This window comes from Eublepharis macularius, chromosome 6 (assembly GCF_028583425.1).
Source record: "Eublepharis macularius isolate TG4126 chromosome 6, MPM_Emac_v1.0, whole genome shotgun sequence".
NCBI classification, from domain to species: domain Eukaryota; kingdom Metazoa; phylum Chordata; class Lepidosauria; order Squamata; family Eublepharidae; genus Eublepharis; species Eublepharis macularius.
Genome location: NC_072795.1, coordinates 68,630,750 through 68,646,936, shown reverse-complemented (window position 1 = coordinate 68,646,936; position 16,187 = coordinate 68,630,750). Strand labels below are relative to the sequence as shown.

Here is a 16,187-nt window from a genome sequence, read left to right as displayed (position 1 = left end):
AAACTTGTAGGCCACCTCTTGACATTTGCTTAGTCTCAGTCCTGTGAGAAGATAGCTATCATAGTCGCTGCATAGTGACGGTGCCCCCATTTGGATACCTAATTGTTATTCTTGGGCCGCCTCTTAGCAAGAAAGCCACTGAAGTAGTAAAATATGAAGAAGAGTTAATTTTGGGTTAAATGACTCAAACATCAGTGTTAAGGCTTGAAGGCCTTTTGGCTCTCAAACATGCAGTGACTTTCTGTCCTGGAGGACATTATTTCTGTGGAGGAGGGGGGAGGAAAGATGCCATGAAAGACTGCTGACTGAAGGGAAAGTATTTTTAAAGAATTCTTCTGTGGTTTGGAAGACACAGAATTTGAGCTATTACATTTTGCTTAGGAAACCTTAATTGGATAATTCCCCAGACTATGTGCGTCTGTCCCCAGCCATTCAAAGGAGGATCCAGTCACAGACTTGTGTTCCATAACAGATACACAGATATTCATAAAATTTAATATGTGGAATATGCTTACTTACCTCAGTCCCTTATATTGCAGAAAGTGATCAGGACACAGAACTGGGAATTTGTGAGTTCCAGTTCTCAATGTGTTACTAAATTGTTCTTACCATTCATTTGTAACTCACCAGCATCAAGAACCACAAAATGTCTCTCCTGACATGCTAATCCTAATACAGATTTTTCCTGAGTATATAAACCACAAGACATCCCCCCCGTCCCACAGCGTAGGCGATACCCAAAAGGGCTGTTGCGTTGAAGTCACTTTAAGTTGCTCCCTCTGGTGGCTTCCTCTCTGCATCAAGCCATTTCTACACAGAAAAATGATTAACTGGGTGAATTCCTTCATGTCACTACAAATCTGAGTTGGATCAAAGGCTTCTTGCTGTTGAGGTAGGGGTCTTGCTCCAGTGGAGCAACTCCTTAATGGAACGGGGTCATTGAATCCAGCACAGTGTTATGGAGAAAATATGAAATGGTGTGGAAACAGCCGCCCCGTGAAGCAAATGAAAGCAGCTTCCGTGGGCTTCTGTTTCATGTGTACAATGCATCAGCTCTCAGATATGCGTCTGAAAGAAGGAGAAAGACTGAAGCCTTAAAATAATGTAGTTTGACTGTGGCTGCAATCCATGGGAAACACTATGCTTTGGTATCATGTATTGTCCTCTTGGTCTGGCTCTTAAAACCTGGATTGTTTATGACCGTCTTCAGGTCCCTTTAAAAATGCTCTTTGGCCTGTTGAATGCAATAGTAGACATTTTTTGGAATGATAACATTTAGCTGTGCTTTCCCATAAATGTTGACTTGCATTTATTGGATACTATATTTTTCTATGGTTAGCCTCAGTAGAAGGCTCTCCAAATTGCTTTTAGGTTACAAGCAGACCCAAACTCACGAGTGCCAGTTTGAATTATAAAGCCCATTTATGTGTATGTGTGTTTGTGGTCTCCCCTTTCTACCACCGAAAAACCAAACGAGTGTAATTTGGGAAATGTTACAATATTTTGCTGTGAAAGCACTCTGCAAAGGGAAATTTTAATGATAGCTTCCTGTTGCAGAATAGAAGAGTTAAGAATAGAACAGTTAAGCAAATCTGTTACAGGGGCTCTAATACCTATAGAGATTTAATCTTTTACAACATTCTGCTATAAGCATATCCTCTTTATCTTTCAGTCTCCTGTCTTGCTGTTCTCATCTTAAGTGAACAAAGAGAATTTTTCAGAAAGACCCATGTTCAATTTTTGGATGGCTTTCTGCCCCAAAAAACGAATCTTTGGAAAGCAGAGCCAGTGATAGGGAAAGCTTCAGCATTCACAGAATTGGCTTCAAGCCTAAGTCTTGTTTGGACTCTCCAAGTCTTTTACAAAACCAGGCTGCCAGGACTGCTGCAAGAGCCAGTCTTCTGTAGCAACAGCAGATTCCCTTTTGGCCAGTGTCAGGCCTATGCCTCAGCAGCTGGATCGGAAAGTGTACATAGTAAATAGACACTGAGTAAGAGAAATGGGACTGCAAAGGGGTTTGTTTATTTATGTACTTCATTTATACCTCGCCCTTCTTCCCAATAGGAATCCAAAGCAGCTTATATCATTCTCCTCTCCTCATGTTATCCACACAACAACCCTGTGCGGTAGGTTAGGCAGAGTGTGTGTGACTGGCCCAAGGTCACCCCGTAAGCTTCAATTGTAGATCCTAATCTGAGCATCACACCCACCTGGCTCCCAAATAGGTTAACTTAAACTGGTAACAGCAGCATGAAGAGACTGGGTTTTGTTTTGTTCCTCTCTAAAAGGGAGTTTGTGTGGGGATTTATTTGTGGTGCTACTTACAAGCACTGATTACTGGCCCCTTTTTTGGAAGCTTTCTCAAGTCCTGACTCCTGAGGGGGGATTGGTGAAAATCAGTGCCATCTTATATATGAGTACCAGCACCTCTTTTTAAAAACAAAACAAAACAAAAACACTGACCTGAAGCATAGGTGAGGAGACTTGGAAGTTTTCTGCTAAGCTGTAGGCAAAACTTAGACATGTTAGAGCAGAGTAGAACTCAGCTATTCAGGGCTTTTTTTCTGGGAAAAGAGGTGGTGGAACTCAGTGGGTTGCCCTCAGAGAAAATGGTCACATGGCTGGTGGCCCCGCCCCCTGATCTCCAGACAGAGGGGAGTTGAGATTGCCCTCCGCGCCGCTCAGCGGCACGGAGGGCAATCTCAACTCCCCTCTTTCTGGAGATCAGGGAGCGGGGCCACCAGCCATGTGACCATTTTCAAGAGGTTCCGGAACTCCGTTCCCCCGCGTTCCCCCTGAAAAAAAGCCCTGCTGCTATTAACTTATATCATACTAATCAAATTTTGTTCCTGTACATTCTCACCTCTTCGGTATGGAGGCCATTGCATCTCTGTTTGTGTGTCTTAATTCTTCCTTCTGCTCATATCATTGTTTGCTATTGTGTTAGGGCATTATTGCTTATGCTGAACCCTTTCCCCAGTGTATTGTACTGAATCTGAATGAAAATTTTCATGTTCCCCACCTAGGAGATGTGTAACTTCCAGTGCAGGAATCATTGTCACATTTCCTGGGTAATGGCAATGCAACATTGTGTTTCAAACACTACAGGAACACAAAGTATGAGGCAATCATGCTTCTGTTCCCTCCATGTATGTGTTATTTCCAAAGCAACTCCTGAGTTTAGGTTTATGTGTGGATTCATTGTATATATTGCATAAAAACTAATTTACTTCAATAAAAACAGATGCTTTTGTCTTAGATCTGTTGTAGCAGGAAACTGCTTTTCATAGAGAGACTTTAGTGTGTAAGAGACACAAAGCAGAGCTTTGATTGTTAGTGATGATGTCAGCCCCTCTGTCTCCAAGTCCTAAGTAAATATGTGAGTTTAAACTTTTTTTGATCTTCCTATAAAAGTCACAGTGGGATACTTCAGTATGTTTTTGAAATGAGGTTATGTTATGTAGCTGGGGTTTCTGCAGTCACTCGCTCTTCTGCATTCACCCTGCCATCTAAAGTACCTAGCATTTTCATATAAGTAAAGTATGTTGACTAATTGGTTGCTTGGACTACATGTCTGTCCATTACTCTTTGCATCCTTCCTGAGGAATCTTCAGCCTGCTTGTGAGGCTGAGTTGTAGTTACCAACAGTTGCACAGTGGCCACTTCCTAAACTTACAATAACACAACAGCCCTAAGTAAGGTTGCCATTGTGCCATGATTGCTGCTTGAAACTGGAAATGCAAAGGCAGCTTTGCAATAGTGTGACAACTCCACCTGCACTATTGTAACTTATGAATTGGACTAAAGTAGAGCCTATGCTGGCAAGTTACGTTGGTTTTGTACTACTTAAAATATTGCCGCTTTCCCCCAAAGAGTCCTGGGAAGTGTAATTTGATTAAGATGCTGGGAATGTTCTTCAAGACCACCCCCAGCCCCAATATGCACTCCTCTGATATACAGTTGCAAAGCAAAAGGGAATTGTTTAAGCTGATGAGAGAGCCTTTGGTGTTGGTGTTGTTATACCCTAAGAATCTCAGTTCCCAATGGCTGCTGTATCCCCCTGCCAAAGGAATATAATTTTCTCTTTTGCATGATGTAAAATGTCTTCTTTTGATGACTCAGCATGTCCTCCTTGTGATAAGAGTCCAAAAGCAGCAATCCTAATGTGGCACTGGCAAGGGTTTGGTTTGATGGAGTCTGTTGCTGTTGGATGCTTTGCCAACTTTTTGAGAAAGCAAAGAATGAAGGATGACTTTGTCTCCACAAAGACTTTTTTTTAAAGCCAGGAATGAAAGGCCGATGAGCCACAAGCTGGGCAGCACGGACAGACTAGCAGGTCACTAGTGGCCTAAGCAAAAGATGTTCTGGGATTGTTGTTGTTGTCCCTCTGCCACTTGTAGCTTGCCAACAAAAGAAACATGGAGGCGGCACTTCCTATCTCTTAAGCTGTGCCCAACATTTAATTTGAATGGATGCTGCTTACCAAAGCACACCCTTTCTCCAGTGGAACTTGTTGAAGAATTTCAATCAGTTTCAGAAACATAGTTAAAAATAAGTTATTCGCGTGTCATGTTTGCATGCCAGCTGCTCTGATGTGATTACGTTTTCAAGAATGTTGTTACTATAATGTGTGAATTGGTTTCAGATTGCCAAAATTTTGCAGCTCTATCTCCCTTTAATTTCTGGAAATCAACCTTCAAAGCTAGAGTTAGTCCATTCCAGATAGCAAGAAGTCTGCTGCTTTCTATTGAAAGCCGCTGCTGTTACTAGTACTTCTACATTTGTATTGTCATTTTCAACCATCCTACCTGTATCTGCTGTATGGGTATCAGGAATTCTACCGCCATCTGCGATCTCTGTTTTATCCTCCATAGAAAGTCACCCAAGGAGGTTTCTCATGGTTGCTTCTTGGGAACTTCAGTTTACTATTCCAAGCAACAGAAATAACCTGTTCAGTATCCAACTGTACATCTGTAACATATTTGGGAATATGATTCTCATTGATGTCATTGATATGATTCTCATTCTCATTGTTGCTTTCTTGGAGATGGTGGGGATGGTGGTGACAGCCATGATATGCTGAAAATGAGAATCCCCATCTGCAGCTCACTCATTGGATTGCTTGAATAACATTTTTCATTTACATAGTATGAGACCGCTAGTAAGGCATACTGCGCCTAAATATAAACTTGTATATACTTGTGATTTCTCCAAAACCTATGGGCAAAGAGTAAGGAACACCAGCTTGAGAGGTCATAGAACGCTTGGATACATGAAGACTGCTATGTCTTCAAGTGACTGAGGAAGGGAGCTCTGACTCTCAAAAGCTTACACCTTGAAAATCTTGTTGGACTTTAAGTTGTTACCAGGAATGGTCTCCTTGCAAGTAGGGGGAATTAGTGGCAAGGAAGACAGCTATGCGAGAGAGGTAACTGCGGGATAACTCCACCAATTTTTATGGGGTCCTCTCCCCAAGGAAGCAAACGAGGCTCTGGTCTTGAATAAAAGGGTATCTTTATTGAAGGGGGAACACACACACACACGAGATTGTTCGCAAACACACAAGATGCCTAGGAAAAACAGAGGTGAAAGTGGAATATATTCAAAGGATTTCAGAGTGATAATTATCTATCCAAAGAGTAGAGTAGTCCACGGAGGAAGAGCTTCAAATGTCCTGCGTTCTCAGCTGGGAAAGAGAGAGTCTTAGAGAAAGTGACCCTAAGGGAACAGCACTTGGATCCGGGAAGCATGCACTGTTTGAATGGGGCAAGAGCCCTGGTTCTTATAGAGTAAAACGTGTCCTGAGGCTGGGGAGCCCCCTCAGCCATTGGGACAAAGACTGTACAGGTCATCTCTGGGGAATGACAAAGGTTTGATTACCTTTGATTGGTGCTGCTGGGATGTGATAAAGGAAATGCAAAATCTCTCTTGCTGCCTTACAAAGGGGCAGTTTGCTAATGAATCTCCCCAGAGCTGAGTCGATGAATTTAGATATAAAACTGCATGTTCCCAGAGACAAATTATAAACTTATCAGTGCTGATTGATTGATCCTCGGTCTTGGGGTGGGAATCTAATCACGGAAGAGGGGCTTTGGAATGTGCTAAGTGGGGTGACTCAGTGAGACCCTTTCTTGTCACGATCTCACACCCTCAGCTGGGGAGGTAGTAAAATCAATCACCTCCAGTCCTCATCATTTGCATGAATGTCTCCTAGGTGGGTCTCTCTGCCCAGCCGGCTGGAATTCCCGTCTTGCAGATCAGGCAGCTTTGACCCAGGGGCCCTGCGATTTTTTATATCACAGGCAACTATCAAACAGCTATTAAACATTGCGGAGGCCAGGGTTGACTACATACAAATGTGCCACTGGACTTAAATCTTGCTGTTCAACTGCAAACTAACATGGCTACTCACCTAAAACTATTTATTTATTTGCTAAAGTTCTGCCTGCCTCTTCCTTGTAGCTTACAATTCCAAGATGAAAAATACAACAACAACAACATTCGATTTATATACCGCCCTTCAGGACAATATTCACTCAGAGCAGTTTACAAAGTATGTTATTATTCTCCCCACAACAATCACCCTGTGAGGTGGATGTGGCTGAGAGAGCTCTGGAAGAGCTGTGACTGACCCATGGTCACCCAGCTGGCTTCAAGTGGTGGAGTGGGGAATTAAACCTGGTTCTCCAGATTAGAGTCCTGCTGCTCTTAACCACTACACCAAACTGTCAATAATGCTCTGTTAACATCCCCTCCCAAAAGCTTGCAGTTTAAACCTCATTAAAAGCCCTCAACATAAATGGACTTAAAGCACCTTCTAAAGTCTATATGCTCCCATCTGGAGTAAGACTCCTCCACATGGTGGAAGCTAGTGTATGAAAAGGGCCAGGTTTTAGTAAACACCAAGCAGAGTACCTTAAGCAAGGTAGCAACTAGAAGCTCACAATCAAAATGCCACTGTTGATGCACAGAGACATACAGGGAGGGGTGGTCCTCTTTGAGTTCTTCCAGTGTTCATAGACTACTATGTTACTGACAGTGATTGGGGCTAGGAGCAGCATGAGCAAGCTCGCTTAGAGCTTCGGAGCACACAGCACACATTAGGGGGTAAATAATGGAAGATAGGTTAAAATTGTGGTGGTGAGCTTTGTCGGTTTTCATGAGCCATTGATGGTGGATGCCAGTGTATGGTATCTCTTGCAAACTCCTACCGTTTTTTCTGAATGACTGAACCCAAAGGATGCGAGGAGGCTCCAAAAGGCACATGAAGCATGAAACCATGAAATCATCTCTCTCTCTCTCTCTCTCTCTCTCTCTCTCTCTCTCTCTCTCTCTCTCTCTCTCTCTCTCTCTCTCTCACACACACACACACACACACACACACACACACACACACATTCTCTCTCTCTCTCTCTCTCACACACACACACACACACACACACACACGAGTCTTTTGTTGGGAGTTTGGAATGCCCAGTATTCAAGCAGCTGTTACTAAAAATCAGCTTTTTGTGATAAGACTTCAGAAGCTTGACACTTGGTTTTAGACTCATGCTCATCCCCCCACCCCCCACCAATGGTTGTGGAAGAGGGGGTAAAACATTAATGATTCCATTGATATTAGTTCAGTTGGTAGTCCGCCAGGACAGAGTACTGCATCTCTCATGTACAGGAGAGTTTGTATAAAATAAGTAAGAGTGACGGGATCCCCTCCACACATACGTATGTGTGCATGCAAACATACACTCCACAATTATGTTTACTTCCCCATTGCAAACTATCATCACTTTTTAAAAAGTAACACTGGAGTGCGGAGAGGCAGGGAAAGGGCAAGCAAATGGTGAGAAAAGTGAATAAAGAGAAAGCATGAGTCCTACTCTGCTCTAACATGACAGCACAATAAGATGAGTGGGTTTCTTAGCACCCAGAGCAGCCTGGGTCCTGGAAATCTGGTACCCCTGTTTCCCCACTGTAACTGTTGGACACAGCAGCCCTTGGAGTAACCACAACTGCATCATGTATACTGAAGCTTCCATGGAGGGTTGAAGGACTAGCATAAACACTTCATTAAGAATACAATGGGATGCTGAGTGTTTGTGTGCACACGTGCAAATACAGTAAATGCCAGTCTGGAAAGGCCTGTAAAGAGCTCCTTTTGTGCAATCTGTTATTTTAGGATTACTCTTAAACCCACAATCCTAAAATTGCTTACATGATTGAGGGATAAATTAGAGAGAAGCAAGTTTAATATGATGAGATGAGCCCCTGGATAATCCAGGGCATGTTCCTCATTTGACTCCCATACTGGAGGTACAACAATCAATATTAATACTTGGTTAGTGCTTGGATTGGGTGGGCTTTTTATCAAGCATTTAGTAACAATGCAGGGATTAGAATTCCCCATTCCTGAATACTTGAAAGGCTGTTGATTCAGTCTTGACATTCTGGGTTAACTTTATTTAAAAGATGCATAGAGAGTGACAGTTCCCTTTCTCTTGAGCGTTGAGGTCTAGGAAAGGTACAATATGATCTAATCATGAAAACACATACTGACTGCCTAGTGCTGTAAAGCTGTATTGTTTCTAGGGGTGTGAAGAGGGTAGGTCAGCCCATTCCTTTGCATTGGAGGCGTATTGGTCGCACTCCAGCATCAGCTTTTGGGTTCCAGCAATTCAGTGTTTAACATAACCATGTGTGTGCTAAATGGAGCCAGCTGGAGCAAGTTCCTCTAGTGACGCTTTGCTACTCTGGCAGCTAGTCTGATCTTTGTCAATACCATATGTAAGAACTGGGGGAGCCCCCCCCCCCAAGAGACCCTGTCTCATTTGTTGGCATGGAAGGTGCAGGGCGGTGGCGAGGAGCTGATACAGGCATGCTTGCAGCATGATAGCTAATAGGTACAGGGTCTCTCGAGCAAAACTCCACCTCTGTAATGTTTCCACATTTAATTGCTGCAGAATCATTGTTAAAAGCAATCAGAGAAGAGAAACAGCTGGTGCAAGTTCTGATCCTAGCTGATGTTACCTCTTCTTTCTTTGCTAGAAGAGAAATATGTCACAATCCAGTCGTACACCAGCCAAGGGAAGGATGAAATCGGATTTGAAAAGGGAGTCACTGTGGAGGTCATTCAAAAGAACCTGGAAGGATGGTGGTACATAAGGTAAGGGGGGGGGATCACTCTGGGGATATCCAGCCTTTTAGATATTAGTTTCACCACAATGTACCTTAAGATGTTTATCTAAAATGGGATGATATTTTCTTTATCCTTTAAAAAAAGGTTTTATCATTATACAGAACAAATAAATAACAGCAAAAAATATAACAACAGTGGTGGCAAGTCTACATGTAAGCTTCTATGAAAGGTCCCCAAATATCTAAATATAAATCCATATACAATTGTGATCCGTATGCTATACATTCAACTGTTGCTCAGGTTGTAGGGTCCTCAATGCACGGTATTAGCAGAGGTGGGCATTTGTCTTTCCAATGATGTGATATAAGTCTTTTGGCTACAGTTAGGGCATGGAAGGCCCACTTTCGTTGTTGATCATCATTTAGACTCTAGGAGTCAGACAAAGAGTTTAGAAGTACATCTTCAAAAATCTGTGAGTATTTTAATGCAAAATTAATATGAGAAATGACTTCCCCCAAATACTGAATAACTGGACACATCCCAAGGATATTTTCATTATCTCGGAGAATGCTAATCAAGCCGCATAAGATCAGTTATAAAATAAATACTTTGTAGAAATATATGTTTTTTAAAAGGCTTCTGGAATTGATTTCTATCAGGTTGAGAACAAAATCCAAAAACAGCTCTTACATGAGTAATTGATCTTGCAATAGTTGAGATGGGAAGGAGTGATTCAGTGAGGTGTGGTTTTTAAAATTGTTGATAATGTTGGAAAGTTACCAGCTCATTTGTATTTAAGCATGTTGTATAATGGCAGTAAAAAAGGAAACTTTGCAGAGATGTATTCTAATCACGTCTGATTAAATGCCAAAAAATACAGAACTTTTGAAAACACTTAATCCAGAATAGCAGTAATTCAAAAAGTTTCCTTCTGGGTTGTCAAATATCCTTAAATGGCTAATTCCAAATAAAACCTGGATTTTAAAAAATGCCACTGTTCCACATCCATTAAATGCCACGTAAGCATCATGTCTTTGGAGTGCTCGGCATAGTAGACTCCAGTTGCTAATTGATTTGAGAGAAATCCAAGATACAAGGAGTGTATCATGGTGGCTTTTTAGCTGCAGAAGCCAGATTCAGATTTAGCTGCAAAAGCATGTTTCCTTGGAGATAAGTGCCACTGAGTTAATTTATGTTTACTCCTATATAAACATGCAAAGGATTACAGTTATAGGCTTCAGAGGGAACTTCTAAGTCAAAAACAGCTGGTCAAGAAGTTTCTGTAAAAAGCTGTCGAGTCCATGGGTAGCTTCTAAGGAGAGCTTGATTAAACAGAGGGACCTGTGAATCCTAGTTTATTGTAGCGAGTTCCACTGGATTGCCCTAGAGATCCTTTTTTATCTTATGAGCTGTCCTATTTCCTTGCTTGTTTTGCATATAAAACAAGATATTTTCCATAGATGGTGATTTGCTTTTGTAGTCTGACTTTTGGTCATTATTAAAGCACTAGAGCTATGAATAATGGAACCACACAGAGGTCTGTGTATTCCATAAACATGTTCACCCATTTCATCCTCATTAATTCTTCCATCAATAATAAATGCAAACGACAGAGGGGGAACAGACTCCCTACATGATGAGCAAGGAATGACTGGCTCAGTGTCAGCTCCACATTCTTCTTTTTCTAAATCATTTACTGGACTTTAATCCAAAGCCAAGGGTTCAGGAGCAGGGTGTACAGTACTTTGCAATATCCCAAACTCCGCTCCCTCCAGTTTATGACAGCTCCTTTTGTTTCTGAAAGATTTTCTAGTTACTGGCAGACATTTTTTATCTTATGCTCAGCAGGGGCCTGAAATCTCTTGCAGTCTTCAGTATTTTCATTGAAAAAGGAGGCCAAAATAAGAGACCTACTAACTTTGCAAATATTTTACTACGTCGAAAGTGTGCAGATGGGAGGGGTAGTGCTTAAGCTTGCCTTAAGATCATGCCTTCCCCAATATGGAGCCCCTGCCTTTCCAAATTAACTTTTTAGGATTGTTCAGTGATGTGAGGAAAAAGTCTGTGCTAATGCACAATCTGGGAAATTTAAACTAGTCTGATGCCAGTTTCAGAACAACACATAGGACTGTCCAATTTGGGACCCACAAAGCTGATCCTGTTATTTCAATGTAAAGTTCAACAGGCCACATTTGCAGCAAGCATGTTGTATCATTTGATACGTGGGTGGGAAGATAGTTTTCTCCCTTTTGCATCATACTAGAACTCTGGATCATTTAGTGGTAGGCAGAAAATGGAAAACAGGCAAAAGGAAACGTTGCTTCGAAGAATGCATAAGTCAATGTGAGCAATTCACTATCACAAGATGTAGGACACCCACTTGCTTTAGATAGTTTTGTAAGGGTTCTAAACAACATCACATAGGGTAAGTCTGTCTGATGGTGGTTGCAATGCTAGTTTAATGAAACCTCTATGTTTCAGGCAGTATAGTGATATATACCAGTCACGGGGTGGTGGTTGCAACAGGTGGAGGCTGTTGTCTATAGTCACTGCTAATAGATTGTTCAAGAGTCATCTGGTTGCACACTGTGTGAATGGGCATGCTGGACTAAATGGTTCTTTAGTCTGATCCAGCAGGGTGCTTTTATGTTCTTGCCCCTTCGGTTATAGTATTAGTAAGATCCAAATAGCAGAGACTAGGCTAGACAACCGCATGTGCTGGGAGGTGTATCCTCCTTTTGACAGAGTGTACAGGAGGCTGCCCTGTTCTGCCTCTATAGTGCACGGGGTTCCTATTTTTGCCACGCACATTGAGGCAGAATCCTCTACCGTAACATGGCCAATAAAACATGTTTCTGTAAAGAAGCACCAGCTGTGGACTGCATTGTTAGCTCAAGACATCGTAGCTCACATGAAACTGCTCCAATGTTGTCCATTCTTTAAATGATACCATTTTTATTTAAAATAGAACCCCCTAATTTGTTTTCCCCTTTTCTCTGCTGTCATGAATACAACTGATTGCAAGAAGGTATGAACGATAATGGTTAGGTTGGGTAATTGGGACTGGTGTGCTGAAGGGGGATTGGTGCTTAGAACAACATTAATGCAATAAATTGAATCTGTTACAACTGTATGCTTGAACCTCATGTGTTTTCCGATGCCTAAATGAAATGCTGACTCTCAATGAGAATTTTAACTTTTACCCTGAGTACTCCTCCTGTGTCTCAGCTGTGCCTTACCCAACCTCCTGAAAGTACGCATTTCCCAGCCCAGGAACACAGGAAGCTGCCTTATAATGGGTCAGAACATTGGTCTATCAAGGGTCAGTAGTGCTTACACTGTCTGGCTGTGGTGCTCCAGGGCATTAACTACTATCTGTTCCTTTAACTGAAGATGCCAGAGGTCAAACCTGGAACCTTCTGCATGCAAAGCAGATGCTCTACCAATGAGCTGTGCCTCTTTAGCATGTCAGTTACAGAAACGCATGATGGAGCCATGTGAGACTTCAGAAGGAGGAGGGGAGGAAGGCAAAGTAATTTCGGCCGTCCACATCAAATTGGTTTATTAGAACTCATGGAATGGAATGGTTGCCTTTAAATCCAGAGTTACTGTGTTTGCCAAAGTGTTTGCCAAAGCTGTATCCTAACTAGATTCAAGTACCACAAAAGGAGACAATTCTAATAATTAAGTAAACAGATTCCACCTTAAAGTTTCTAACATTCACCTCCTTAAATGTGACATTTTCCAAAATTAGTGGTTCTGTACTGATTCCTGCTTCCCTCCCCCATTCTCCCTCTCTGGTTTGCTTCTCTCTGGAGTAATTCCAGTATTCTGGATCTGGAAAGCAGATGTTAAAGGGGTTGGGGAAACAAATATTCAGACTAGTAGGCAAGCTTGAGTCTTTTGTTATGGTTTGAATATTTAATTTTGTCACTGCACAGTATAACAAAAGTAGGCTTTTGAGGAGCAATATAGTTGAGCACCCCCTGCCCTATACTCATGCATGCACACAGGCTGAGCACCCCCCTCTCCTATACACACACATGCACGTAAGCTCTTAGTGCCACAGCTTTCTGGTTGCATCCCAGTCCCTTCTTAATCAAAGTTGCGTTGCCTTCACTCCTTTCTTTGCTTCACTGAACAGGAAGATAGAGAAGGAGTTATTGGCATCCTTAACTGATGTTGTCTTTAATGTCTGTTTTTAAATAAAATGCCCACAGAGTCTCTTACTAAAAGCCTCAATAGTAACTGTTGCCATTACTTAGGTAACAACTGATAATTCATCAATTGGAGTGGCCTCAATTGATGAGCGATGATAATATTCAATGGGTTTCATTGTTTGTTATCATGATTTTCACGGTGTAGAGTGGGGGCAAGTCTGCAGGCCTGTCTTGAAAAAGAAATGGGCGTGGTCTGTTACAAATCCCAGAATTGCTAAAGTAACGAAATGGCAGGGAGATGTGAAATTGAGAAATGAAGAAGACGTTTGTGCACAAGAAAGAAATGAAGACATTTATGCAATGAAGCTAAGGAATTTGTGTGTTCCTACCAGATCTCCCTGTATGACGACTATCAAAGCCAATGGCCTTTTTTCTTGCAAGAAAGTCATGAGACTGCCCTATATAGTAGTAGGGTTAATCATGTGTCTTTCCTTGGAACACAGTGTACTGGCACTCTGCTTGGGGCAGAGCCCCTCCTTTCAAACATAATTGCATCTGTGTACATATACAAAAGCCAAATGCCCTCAGTTAGCACTGCAGCCAATAGCTGGGCCTCCAAATGTTAAGTGAGCTGAGATATGTGCTTGAAGTGCTTTTCAGCCTGGTTGCATGGAAGGTTATTTTGATTTCGTTGGTGTTTTTGTTTTGTTTTGTCTGTAGACCACTACAGTTTTCTTAATGTTATAGCCAATGTGGGAAGATGCTTGACAGTTTCAAGATTAAAACTGTACTCCTGCATTTCCTGTATGCTACTGTAATCCAGTGAGGCTATATGGGGAGAAATACGGGGGGTTTTCTTTGCCATTTCCAGTGCAGCTGCTTACACTGCTGAAGAGGTAAGCTGCTTTTCAGGTTAAATGCTACAATTTAAACTGAGAAGTGAATTCCCTGTCCAGCATGTAGTAGAGATGAAAAAGAAACCACTGGCTCTTCAGTTTTTTTCTTCTCTTGGTTTCATTGTGGACTCAGGGAGTGCACCTGAAAACATCCTATAAACCAGTGGTGGTGTCTGCACAGCAGTTTAAAAACCACCAGTGTAGTGAATGCTGTCTGGATTACCAAGATGCCAGATGCATTGTTGAGATAAGGTATGGGGAAACAGGCCCTCCAAATTTTTCCTGTGCTAGTGCAGCTCTTCAGCAATTGGGTGTTCTTTAGAATACATGAATACCTAAGAAGACGTCTTTAAACTGGGACAGTAGCAGGTCCATCTTCCATTTAACCAAGGCTAATGTCATATGCTGTTGTGGCTCTTGGCTGGTAGTAGATTTATGCAGGTAGTAGATTTATGCAAGATCAGAATATAGTTGTAAGTAAACACTGTCCCAGACCTGGCTAGTTGGCTAAAGCTTCTTTTTTGTGCTTGGGTTATGATCCTTTTCTAGCTAGATGGGTGTCCTCCTTTTGTCTGTTGTTAATGAACCCTGCGGTCCTGGGATGGGGAACAAGAAAATCTGGCAGAACAGTTTTCCAGTTTTGTTTGTTCTGAGCAGTTATTAGAAATAACTGGAAATGCAACATAATTTCTCTGTGCTCATTAAAGAGGTATTCACAAGGTGACTTTTAGTTACTCTTTAACATGCTTTGTCTATGCTTAGGTTTATAGAACCAAAGAAGTAAAATTTTCCTAGTTTCAAAATCAGTGTTTTGTCTGTGGGAAAAGAATGAGAGGAATCTGGGTATACTGGGTAATTGACCAAGAGTAGGAGAATGTTTTATCCCACCACTTCTCTAATGGGTTCAGTGGCATACATGGTCTCCTGCCCTTCCATCTGTCTTCACAACGATACAATGCAGGAAGATGGGCTATGTGACTGGCCTATGGTCACTCAGTAAGCTTCAGGGCTCATCCTTCTGCCTAATTCCAGCCATACTGACTGTATGGGCAAGAGTAAAATTATAACTATTATTTTTGTGATCTTGTGCATGTACTATAAAGTGTGTGAACAATGATTCTAATACTGTGCCATCATGTACCACACCAACTACATTACTTTTTGAGATGCAAGATACTAAATGTACTTTCTTTTCATCCTTTCAGGTATTTAGGCAAGGAGGGCTGGGCCCCAGCTTCGTATCTAAAGAAAATAAAAGATGACCTTTCATCTAGGAAAAAGAACTTAACAGGACCAGTGGAAATTATAGGAAACATCATGGAAATCAGCAATCTATTGAACAAGAAATCCTCGAGTGACAAGGAAACTCAGTCAGAAAGTGAAACTGCAGAATCCCACATTACTAAGAAGGAAATAAGCTTGCCCATCTTATGCAATGATTCCAATGGCAATGCCATGATGGCTCAAGACAAGCAAGTCTCAAAACTGGCACAAGGATCTCCTGCCATAGCACGGATTGCACCTCAAAGAGCTCAAATAAGTAGGCCCACAGCTGATTTCTAGCTGTTCTACTGCTCATTTTTCATGTCTGTTTATTGTAGGAGCTGACTGGAGCAGCCCAGTTCTTAGTGTGATGATGGCCCTATGGTATAGTGAGAAGACCCTTGGTGCTTGCTGAAATTATGCAGCCCTGGGTCTGTCTGTACCTGAATGGGACACCCTGTGTACCCCCACCAGGTTCCATGATGGAAGAAAGGCAGGTTATAAACACAACAAAACAAATTTTAAAAGTAGAAATTACCACCCTGAAGGGCAGCTTACTAGTAAAACACAGTTTATGTCCATCCAATTTTGTAAATATCCTATTGGCTAAAAGGAATCCTGCAGCTCTTAAGAATCTTTCCAGTAACTTTCTGTGCAGTAAAGATCTCTCATGGCATCCTATATCTACAGAACATATTACTGGGATTGGCGATGTAGTGCTCAACACCTTGCCAG

The 16,187-nt window shown here is 41.9% G+C and overlaps 1 protein-coding gene across 5 annotated transcripts in view; it reads left to right on the top strand.

Moving 5' to 3' along the window:
• Positions 1 to 16,187, top strand: part of SH3PXD2A (SH3 and PX domains 2A) — a 334,390-nt gene that overhangs the window by 296,025 nt on the left and 22,178 nt on the right. For all 5 annotated transcript variants that reach the window (XM_054983545.1, XM_054983544.1, XM_054983546.1 and 2 more), the window contains 2 exons: positions 9,043 to 9,160; positions 15,395 to 15,729. In XM_054983545.1, the coding sequence (XP_054839520.1) occupies positions 9,043 to 9,160; positions 15,395 to 15,729 (453 nt within the window). The remainder of the gene's footprint in view (positions 1 to 9,042; positions 9,161 to 15,394; positions 15,730 to 16,187) is intronic.